The following is a 10,688-nucleotide window of genomic DNA, read 5'->3' as shown; positions in this document are numbered from 1 at the left end:
TGGAGGGCTTAATGAGGACATTGCAAACATTGTTCAACTACAACCATTATGGACGTTGGATGATGTTACAAGACTAGCGTTGAAGGTTGAAAGGCAAATAACACAGAAGAAGAACAATCGCTTCCCAAAAGAGAGGGGGTGGTTAATCTTCCAAAGCAGAAATGGACTCCTCAACAATCCTCTAAGGTAAGTCCTTTAAAAAGTCCACAAGCCAATAAGGAGCACAACTCTTCTCGCTCTACTGAATCCAACAGAAGGTGTTTCAAGTGCCAAGAATTTGGGCATATTACTGCTGATTATCCAAATCGAAGAGTTATCACTCTAATTGAAGAAGAAAACCATGAAGAGCCAAGTGAAGCGTTCGAAAAGCAGGATGATATTGACTATGATGCTGAAGAGAAGGTTCCAGCGGATTGTGGTGAAGCTTTGGTGGTTCGCCACATTTTGAACACTGCCATGCTAACGGAAGATGAAGGATGGCTCCGCCATAACATTTTTCACACAAGGTGCACTGCCTAAGGAAAGGTGTGCAAGGTTATCATTGACTACAGAAGTTGTGAGAATGTTGTTGCGACTTATATGGTGGAGAAGCTGAAGATTCCAACAGAGGAACATCCTCACCCTTATAAGTTGCAGTGGCTGAGAAAAGGGAATGAGGTCAAAGTGACAAGGTGATGTTACGTTCAATTCTCAATTGGGATTAAATATACAGACGAGGTATGGTGTGATGTCATCCCAATAGACGCATGTCACTTATTACTAGGACGTCTGTGGCAATAAGGTCAGACCTTAACAAAACTCATCGAAAGTTCAACGTCATGTGTTTTTTACTGATTTATGAAGAGAACAAGGAGACTTTGTCTGTGCATAAGGATGACAAGCCTTTGATTGAAGAATTTTCTGATGTGGTCCCTGAGGAGATCCCTAACGAGTTACCACCAATACTATATATTCAACATGCCATTAATTTTGTCCTTGGTTCGGTGATCCCAAACAAGCCAGCATATCATATGAGTCCTAAGGAGCATGACGAGTTGCAACGCCAAGTAAAACATCTCCTAGACAAAGGCCTAGTTAGAGAAAGTGCTAGTCCTTGCGCCGTTCCTACTCTGCTAGTTCCAAAGAAAGATGGTTCATGGCGTATGTGTATTGATAGTCGTGTTGTAAATAAGATCACCATCAAGTACAGGTTCCCTATTCTCCGACTTGATGATCTACTGGATCAATTACATGGTGCTGTTATCTTCTCTAAGATTGATTTAAGAAGTGGCTATCATCAAATCCGTATGAGGCCTGGTGATGAATGAAAGACAGCTTTCAAGACATGAGATGAATTGTACAAATGGACGGTTATGCCATTTGGCCTCTCTAATGCATCAAGCACCTTTATGCGCTTGATGAACCAAGTATTCCGATCCTTCATTGGGAAGTTTGTTGTTGTTTACTTTGATGACATCTTAATATATAGTAAGGATCATGATGAACATCTAGTCCACCTACATCAAGTATTTGTGGTACTTCGAGAGCGAAAACTATATGCTAATCTCAAGAAGTGTGACTTCTTGACGAATAGAGTCATATTTCTGGGATATATTGTGACAAGTCAAGGCATTGAGGTGGATCATAGCAAAATCGATGCTATTGTTAATTGGCCTACTCCAAAGACGTTGCATGATATAAGGAGCTTCCATGGATTAGCCTCGTTCTATCGGCGATTCATCAAGAATTTTAGCTCCATTGCTGCTCCACTTACTGAATGTCTTAAGCATGATACCTTTACATGGAACACTAAGGCGCAACAGAGTTTTGAGGCATTGAAGGAAAGGATTTCTACAAATACTGTACTTGCACTTCCAAACTTTGATTCCATGTTTGAGGTCGATTGTGACGCTTCAAATGTTGGCATTGATGCTGTACTTTCTCAAGAAGGATGACCAATTGCTTTCTTCAGTGAAAAGCTTAATGACGCTAAAATGAAGTATTCCATTTATGACAAGGAGTTTTATGCGATTGTACGAGCATTAAACTATTGGAGCCATTATCTATTGCCTAAGGAGTTCATCTTGTATATTGATCACAAGGCTCTTAAGCATATTAACTCCCAACAAAAGTTGAATCGACGTCATGCAACTTGGAGTGAGTTTCTACAATCTTTTCCATTTCTCCTTAAGCACAAATCTGGGACTCAAAATAAGGTTGCTGATGCCTTAAGCCGACGACACACTCTCCTTTCCACTCTACAAATTAATGTTGTTGGTTTTGAGGTTGTAAGGGAGTTATATGAGGGAGATCAATATTTTTGAGAAATTTGGACGTGCTGCTTACAACAACCCTATCGACAATTCTTCATTCAATAAGGTTATGTTTTCAAGGGCAATCAGTTGTGCATGCCCCGTTGTTCACTACACCAATCAATTATCTGGGAGACCCATAATGGAGGATTAGTAGGACACTTTGGAAGGGACAAAATGTTGGCTCTCCTAAAAGAGAAATTCTATTGGCCAAAACTTGAGCGGGATGTCATTCGACACATTTAGAGATACCACCACATTTGTCACAGTGCTAAAAGTGAGAATCAAAACACTGATTTGTACAAGCCGTTGCTTGTTCTGAAGGCCCCATGGGAAGATGTTAGCATGGACTTTGTTGTGGGATTACCTAGGACACAGAGGCAAAAGGATTCTATTATGGCAGTGGTTGACTGATTCTCGAAGATGGCTCATTTTGTACCTTGTCATAAGACAAATGATGCCTCCTACATATCAGATTTGTACTTTAAAGAGGTTGTGCACTTGCATGGTATCCCTCAAACAATCACTTCAGATCGAGACGTGAAGTTCATGAGTCACTTCTGGAGGACTTTAAGGAGAAAAATGAGAACTCACCTACAATTTAGTTCTGTTAGTCATCCGCAAATAGATGGTCAAACAGAAGTGGTCAACAAAAGCCTGGAAAATTTGCTACAAAGTTTTGTGAGCAAACACCCTCACCAGTGGGACCTTGTGTTGCCACAAGCTGAGTTCTCCTACAACAATTCCATTAGTCAAACAACAGGGAGGTGTCCATTCGAGGTGGTATATAGCAAGCAACCCCTGAGTCTTTAATTTTAGACCTTCCGACGTTACCAACTCCTCGAGAGTATAGTGCAAATGCTGATGAACGTGCTGAACAAATCAAGAAACTCTACGAAGATGTACGACAGAAGATATTGCGTCAGACTACTCGGTATGAGGCCCAAGCCAACAAACATAGGAGACCAAATATTTTCAATGTTGGAGATTTGGTATGGATTCATCTGAGAAAGGAACGATTTCCTAAGTCTCGTGGAAAATTATCTCCTCGAGCGGATGGACCATTCAGAGTCTTGGAGCGCATTAATGATAATGCTTACAAGATTGAGCTTCCAAGAGACACTACACCAAATTAGATGAATAACTACACTTATTTTATGACCCTTACTTAAACAGTCGTTATTAAATAAAATGGTGACACTTATTTATATAATTTTTTTAGCGTTACTAAAAATTTAAGTGTCCTAGTAATAAGAAACATAGCAATTTATTCTTTTGATTCTTTTTCTTCTTATTTTCTATTTTCCAAAACCCTAACTGATTCAATTGGTCATGTAGCAATTGGAGTTGAGATTAGACGAGAAGAGATGAGAAGGTAACAATGGTGTTCGTGCTCTTTGCGGTTCGTGTTCTTCGTGGTTCAGCTTTCTTCGTCGTTCAGTCCTACTACTGCAGAGATGAGATGAAAGATGGCGTTCGCAGATTTGAATCTGAATCTCTAGGAAGTTAGCATTTGTCATTCGCCACCTCTGAGCTAGTCTCCGATCTGCTCTCTTTTTCTCTTTTGTGCCTCTCTCCGCCATTGCTCTGTTTTTGCTTCAAATCTGCTCTCGCCGCCGCTGCTCTGCTCTCTGCTCCGATCCTCCAGTCTCCGTCACTGCCTCTGAACTCTCCTGCCTTCGATCAGTTCTCTCCACTGATATGCTCTCGTTTAGTTTCTGTACCTCTCTCAAGATCTTATTTTCTGATTAATCGATTATTGATGACTTGATGTGTTAACATATATGGATGTAAATTCTCTCCACTTTTACTAGATTAGCTTTGATATTGCCTCTTTATGAGATGTAAATTCAATGTGTGATTAAATTCAACAGGAGCTCTTTAATCTCTGGCCTCTTTTCGGTAACCATTTCTTCTCTTTCAACCATAATATTCAACATGTTCGATGAAATGCTTCAACCAAAGTTGTTTGATTTTTTTTTTCTTTGCCTTCTCTTATTTCTATTGCTATTACAGTACAAGTTTGACATTAAAAATGCTCTTATCATTAGGTTTTATTATAGTCTCCGCTTTGATGTTTTACTTTTGTTCATATTATATTGTGAATTAGCTCTTCAATTGAGTATTTAACAATGCTTTTAGTTGGCTCTGAGTTTATATTGTGGATTAGTCATAGGTAGAATTTGTGGTTTCAATCTAATCTTGTAACCAACTTCAGAGTTGCAGCTCTGGTTTTGTGCAATGCAAAATTTATCATAATATATGATGTTCTTCTTTGAGTTAGCTTTTGTGTGTGTTTCTTGTTTCAAGAACAAAGGCACAGCTTTTTCCATGTGTCTAATATATCTTTGGTCATTTCATATGATTTGTGATTGCACTACTTTTGCTTTTTATGATAAATTAAAACTCTCTCAACTGCATGCTATGTCTTATTTTATATATAAGTTGCCAACTCACATTTCTACTTAAGCAAAACTACATAGCTATTTAAGGCCAAATACTTGATGCCATTCTCTATTCTTTGAAGAAAGAATTCTACAGGGAATAAACCTTGTATCATCAAATTTCTGGAATGGTTTGTGCTTTAGCAACAGTTGCCTTAATGGCTTGCGAATCTCGGCAATGTGAAAGAAAGAACTTCATTTTTTGGCCAAATCTTCTCCTTGTGGTGCTTTCATTGATTTTATGTCTGCTTGCTTTGCTATGTTGTTCCTGATATTTCATTACGCTGCCTGTTTTCCCACTTGACTTCTTACTACTGCTACGAGTTGCTAGTAATGAGCCTAAAGAACTAGATTGATTTCTGATCAAAGACTGACTTGAAAATGCTTGTGGTCGAAGTTGACCATTGGAAATAAGAAAAACACCCTAGTTTCCTTCTCTAAACACATGCTGCAAGCAGTAAAGAGAGTGATTGCTCGAATTGAAATTGGAATTTAGCCATTCCACACTTTGCTTGAGCAGATTCATACCATCTTTCGTTTCAATTTGATTGCTTCTTTTTCCCCGGAAAACCCGTGAGCGTGTTCCGTTATTATTCCAGTTTGAAACCCCAATTTCTTTCTTTTACCATGGAACCTGGAAGATTTGATCCAACTTACTCCTCAGAGTTATTGAAGTACTTTCCCTTCAACCTGCGCCCTGCTTCTTTTTTTCTTCAATTTATTTTATTTTTTGGGAACCTAGTTTGATTCAGATTTTTATGTTGAAATAGGCATATGGATAAGCAGAATGAGATCCTTATGGAAGCCTACAGATCAATGCTCCATGAATCGCAAAAACTTCAGGTTCTTTGCTTGGCACTACCCCTGAATTTTCCTGTCTCTAATTTAATTTGTTTTTTTTACTATTTTAGCTATTCTCTTTGAAATAGAAATTACATTCTTTATTTAGATAGTCCTAGTTTGAGGTCCTAGTTTGATGCATTTTTCAATAACAAATAACAAATGTGATGTTTGTAAGAGAGAAAGTACTTTCTGGTTTATATTGGGACTGTGATATTGATTTCTGGTGGCATGTATCAATAAATTTTTGAATAATGATTTATTTTTCTGTGTGACATGTTTGTATTAATTCATCGACATTAATTCATCACTAAGTTATGGAGTTCTAATTAATATGTCGAAGAAGAAATGCTTATGCACAAGCTCTATGAAGTTATGTCAGCTCATGGTCTAACTAAAAAGGTATCTTGATCACTCATCTCATCTTGTTTACAGTTTAGGTCTAGGGTTTGATCATTTGAATCCCATAAGGACCTAACTTTGATTCTCACCACTTCCATAAAAACCATTTTGATAGATTATCTATAAGTACATAAAACACTTGTAGTTTGCTCTAATTCTGGTAGGATGATTGGTGTCATATCTATCTAAATGAGTGAATGTTTTCATTTTTTATTGTTCTGAATTAGTATCTTGTGTTGTGCACTTATGCTTGAAGAATGCAGGTTAGATCATCTTATTTTTCTTTTTGGTATTTTTGGGAGCTTTGATTTATTTTAAGTGCCAATAGACTTATATTTTTCATATTTTAAAATCTCAGTCACCTTAAAGATTAATATCAGGGAAGGTTAAGGAGTTCAGTGGAGAACATACTTTCTTTCTTGCTATTCTTCAAGTCCAGAACAAAAGTTTAGGTACTAAAAATTAGGTTATGAAAGTAAACAGAGACCTTATGGGATTCATTTATGGCAATGATCAATCATTTTAATTCTATATATGATCACATGACTTTAATGTGTAAAAATAATATGATATCTTGTTACAAGTCTTAACTTCTAACCGAAGAAGAAAACTATTATTGATGAGTATTAATTTGAATTATTTCTTAATATGTGAAGGAAAGAAGCTGTATCACATCACATGGGTTTTTCAGTTTTTAATCCTCCTTCTTGTAAACATGGGTACACTACAAAAAATTTTGGTAAAAAACGGCGGTTTTTTGGGTATTTACGGCAGTTTGAACCGCCATTATTACCAAGAATGGCGGTTTTGTAAAACGATGTAATTCTGGGCGCCATTCTGGTTATTACAGCGGTTTTTTAAAAACCGCCATAATTTCCTGGGTTAAAACAACGGTTTTTGAATAGGTTAAAACGGCGGTTCAAACCGCCGTTATTTTCAGGGATTAAAATGGCAGTTTTTAGATAGGTTAAAACGGCAGTTTTCAATAGGTTAAAACGGCGGTTTTTGATAGGTTAAAATGGCGGTTCAACCGCTGTTATTTCCAGGGTTAAAACGGCAGTTTTTCATAGGTTAAAATGGCAGTTTGAATCGCCATTATTACCTTGACAGAATAACATTTTGGTTGATTAAAACGGCATTTTTAAACCGCCATTTTTACCCTGACAGTGGCGTTTTAGTTAGTTAAAATGACATTTTGAACCGCCGTTTTACCCTGACAGTGACATTTTTTATCGTTTAAAAAACCAGTTTTTACCGACGTTTTTATCGCGTTAAATAAATAATTTTGTGATTAAAATTTTACAATAACAAAAAATCATAATCCATAAATGAAATATTATAACTCATAAACAAAATATTAATATAATATATAATTTTTTATTATTGAAAATCAAAAGTAATAACTCCTATACAAGAATTTGTCTTACTAAACTTACCAAAATACAAGCATTGCAATAAGCACTAATTAGTCAAATCTACCATCCAGTTCCCTAAACTATCTTAATATTTAATAATGTATTTAAACTATCTAATAAGTGCTGTTTTTACTACTTCAAATAAGACATTTATTACATGCATCTCTTGAAGGTGTGGCAGCTTGACAAGTTCTGGAGGGAGTTTTCCTTGAAGATTTTGTGCATTCAGGATTCTGTTGATCATTTTGTTTTTGGGCAACAAATTATTGGAAGATGATACACCTTTCCCTTCAAGGACTACTGATGAAATCTATGCATAACAAGAAAATGAAAGTTTTCAAACCTTTGCAATATATACTGAATTACATCTCTAAGTACTTTGTTTCTCATATACTTTATTTCCGGTGATGCCAAAGAAGCTTGCTATAGGCTTTCCAGCATCTTCATCGTCCATGTCCACATGAACAAAGACCAGCTGCAACAGATAATTGAACATTAGAAATACAAAGATTCTTTTCAAGGGAATGGCAGGTGAATAAATTTTGAGACTATCATGAGATTATATGAACAAAATGCATGATAAAAGAAAGAAAGATCAATTTTGGAAAAAACTCATCTGAATTTTTCTTAGTCACAAACAGCAACAACTACAACACATAATAGAGTTAGAAAATAGTCCTTTAAAAGAATATTGCTTCCTACTTTAACAAATATAAAAAGATGCAGACACAAATAATTATCCTCAAGTTTGGATGCAGCAGCTAGCTCCTCACTCTCAGAACCCTGCATGCATATAATAACAAACAAAATGATAAATCCATTGATTTGATTAGTAAATGCAGCGGAGTATTTTCATTTAACTATGATGGAAACATAGTCTGAGGAATGAGACTACAATTTCATCAAGTTATCTTGAAATGGACATAGAAATTGCAAAAACTAAACAAATTCTACTTCCATTTCCCAGCCCCTACTTTTAAACAAGGATAAAAAGGCAACCAACTTGCTATATGGTAAAACAGATATATGACCAAATATAAGAAATCCAAACACTTACAACTAGAGTGGTGAGGAAGGCCAAGACAACTTTATTCTCAGACGTCAATATGCGTTCTGCATCATCCGCCGTACTAATGTTGTACACCCCAGGCCCTATCTTCTTCTTTAAAATGGCAGTGCTTTAATAAATGGTAAGTGGCAGTGCTTTAAAGTGTGTAAACTAAACTATAGAGAGGAGTTACGATTATGATTATGATGATGATGATGGTGGTAGATTTTTTTTTTTGGGATCTAGAGACTAGAGAAGAAGAAAAAAAACTGATGATTATTGATTGGAGTCTGAAGAAAATTAAAATAAGGTTGAGGCTGCTGAGTTTAGTTGGGACTTTGCACTCTCTATATATACAATGCTAGTGACTAACTACATGGTTATTATCTCACTATAGTTGGGACTTTGCACTCTCTTATTATGCAGTGAGATAAGAGGAAATGAACAGAAAATAAGTAACTAAATAAGTACCACTAGCCATATTTCACTTGATCTCAAGTAACTAAATAAGTACCACATTGCACACTAATCATGAACAGAAAATAGCAAAGAGAAATAGTCTTGCAAAAATAGATATTTCAAGACTAATAATACTTGAAAAAAATCTTACCCTTCCTTTGGAAGAATTGGGTGAAATAAGAGGAATGAGTACAGCAAAGCCACGACTGCCAAATCCTGAATACAAGAAATATATCAGCTTTATCATACCCTCCTGAAAATACAAGAAATACGAGAAGCACTAAAAAATAAAAATAATAAAAAAATATATAAAAATAATGTGGGGAAAAATGAATCAGCTTTATCATACCCTCCTGGTATAAGAAAATTATAGTTGTCAATAAAGTTTTTAGTAACTTAAATATAGTTGTGTATATATAATTATAAAGGTTAGCTAATAACCTAAAGTTTTTAATTTTTTTCCTCACAAATTTGCTGTGTAGTTATCTATCATTTGACTAAAAAGTGAATTAAGAGTATTAGTAAAGGAAGTAAATTAAACAAGGAAAATTTAGTTTTCTCAATACATTAAATACATAAAAACTTACAAAATCAATGTTTACTTTATATTTATAATATTTTTTAACTAATACTTATCAATGTTTTAAACCTAAATATTAAATTTTAAATTAACTATAAATTCTAGTAGCATAAAAATAAAACATTGACTACAAAATCTCATCAAAGATAACTGGAATATTTCTACTCCAACACTCATTAACAAGTACTCGCTGAAACAATGGATCAACCATATGCATTCCTCCAGCACCTTGTATAACTAAAGAAAAGTTTAGGTCCAAATGAGATTATAGAAATTTAGGGAAGTAGGTACAACTATTTTAATTTAAAAATCTAAATAGACAATGGAACAACTAAAGAATGAAAACGTCTTAAGAAACCAAGACAGAAAAGCAAGAAACTTTTTCTTTTTGGAAGATCTAGAGAGTAGAGACCATATGCAATATTTTCCTTACATAGAAAATTGCATTACTGTGAGCATAGCTCTAATATATTATCACATTGATGTGTGTTAAGTGAGTAACCGATTCTTGTTCTGTTTTTCTCATTCATATTTATTCATTGGAGAAAGTAATATCAACAGATAAGATCATTAGAGGGAAAGGAGGAGAGTTTGGAATTAAAATGAGGACTTCAAATTATGCAAGCTCATAAAATTCTTGCCTGGTTCCATAATCAATGCTCCAATATTATTGGACCCTCTATATCTAGATAACAGTTTTGATATGTAAGATGAATAGACTACAACAAGCTCAGAAGTATCCCTGCCCTTGAGAAATATTTTGTCACGTGAAGCAAAGGCTGTGAAAATGTCAAAAAAGAATATGATGATATTCTAAACAAGAAAGGAATTAGTGTTGGAATTTGAAACTTACTAATGTTACCAAGTTTCAGATTTTCAATCTGAAACCCTTCAGGCAACAAAAGACTCCACATATTGTTGCTCATGAAGACAGAAGGAGGATCCATAAAAAGACCTCGTCCTGTATACCTATGAAATTAAGAATTGAAACTTATATTATTAGAAGGGTTTCAGAAGTATAAACTAGTTTAGAAAATAATAGTATAGGAGAGGAATCTCGAAAACAAGCTCCAAGCATTTATCAGCTTCCAACACCTTTAATACTGCAACATTGACCAAGAGCCCATGTTAACTGGATGCCAAAACTAAGGTATGAGCATATAAATGACAATCTTGTCAAGTTTCAAACATAGTAAAGCTTCCTTCAAT

At 35.2% G+C, this 10,688-nt stretch overlaps 1 protein-coding gene across 1 annotated transcript; it reads right to left on the bottom strand.

Moving 5' to 3' along the window:
- Positions 1-7,501: 7,501 nt before the first annotated feature.
- LOC107613115 (uncharacterized) lies at positions 7,502-10,426 on the bottom strand. The gene is made up of 7 exons (XM_021108721.2): positions 10,333-10,426; positions 10,121-10,258; positions 9,051-9,115; positions 8,450-8,554; positions 8,095-8,175; positions 7,787-7,867; positions 7,502-7,702 (listed from the first exon to the last, which is right to left on the bottom strand). Exons 1-7 carry the CDS (start codon positions 10,424-10,426, stop codon positions 7,502-7,504), a joined length of 765 nt encoding a protein of 254 aa, XP_020964380.1.
- Positions 10,427-10,688: the final 262 nt, after the last annotated feature.

The sequence above is a fragment of the Arachis ipaensis genome, chromosome B8 (assembly GCF_059453495.1).
Source record: "Arachis ipaensis isolate K30076 ecotype BB chromosome B8, ASM5945349v1, whole genome shotgun sequence".
NCBI classification, from domain to species: Eukaryota; Viridiplantae; Streptophyta; class Magnoliopsida; order Fabales; family Fabaceae; genus Arachis; species Arachis ipaensis.
The sequence above is the reverse complement of the archived record's forward strand: the minus strand, read 5'-3'. Positions and strand labels throughout refer to the sequence as shown.

Coding starts and splice junctions, on each gene's coding strand:
- LOC107613115 (XM_021108721.2), bottom strand. CDS start 10,426: ATGGATCCTCCTTCTGTCTTCATGAGCAACAATATGTGGAGTCTTTTG. Junction 8,555..9,050: donor CCAATTCTTCCAAAGGAAGG/GTAAGATTTTTT, acceptor GCCATTTTAAAG/AAGAAGATAGGGCCTGGGGT. Junction 8,176..8,449: donor CCTTCCTCACCACTCTAGTT/GTAAGTGTTTGG, acceptor ATATGCATGCAG/GGTTCTGAGAGTGAGGAGCT.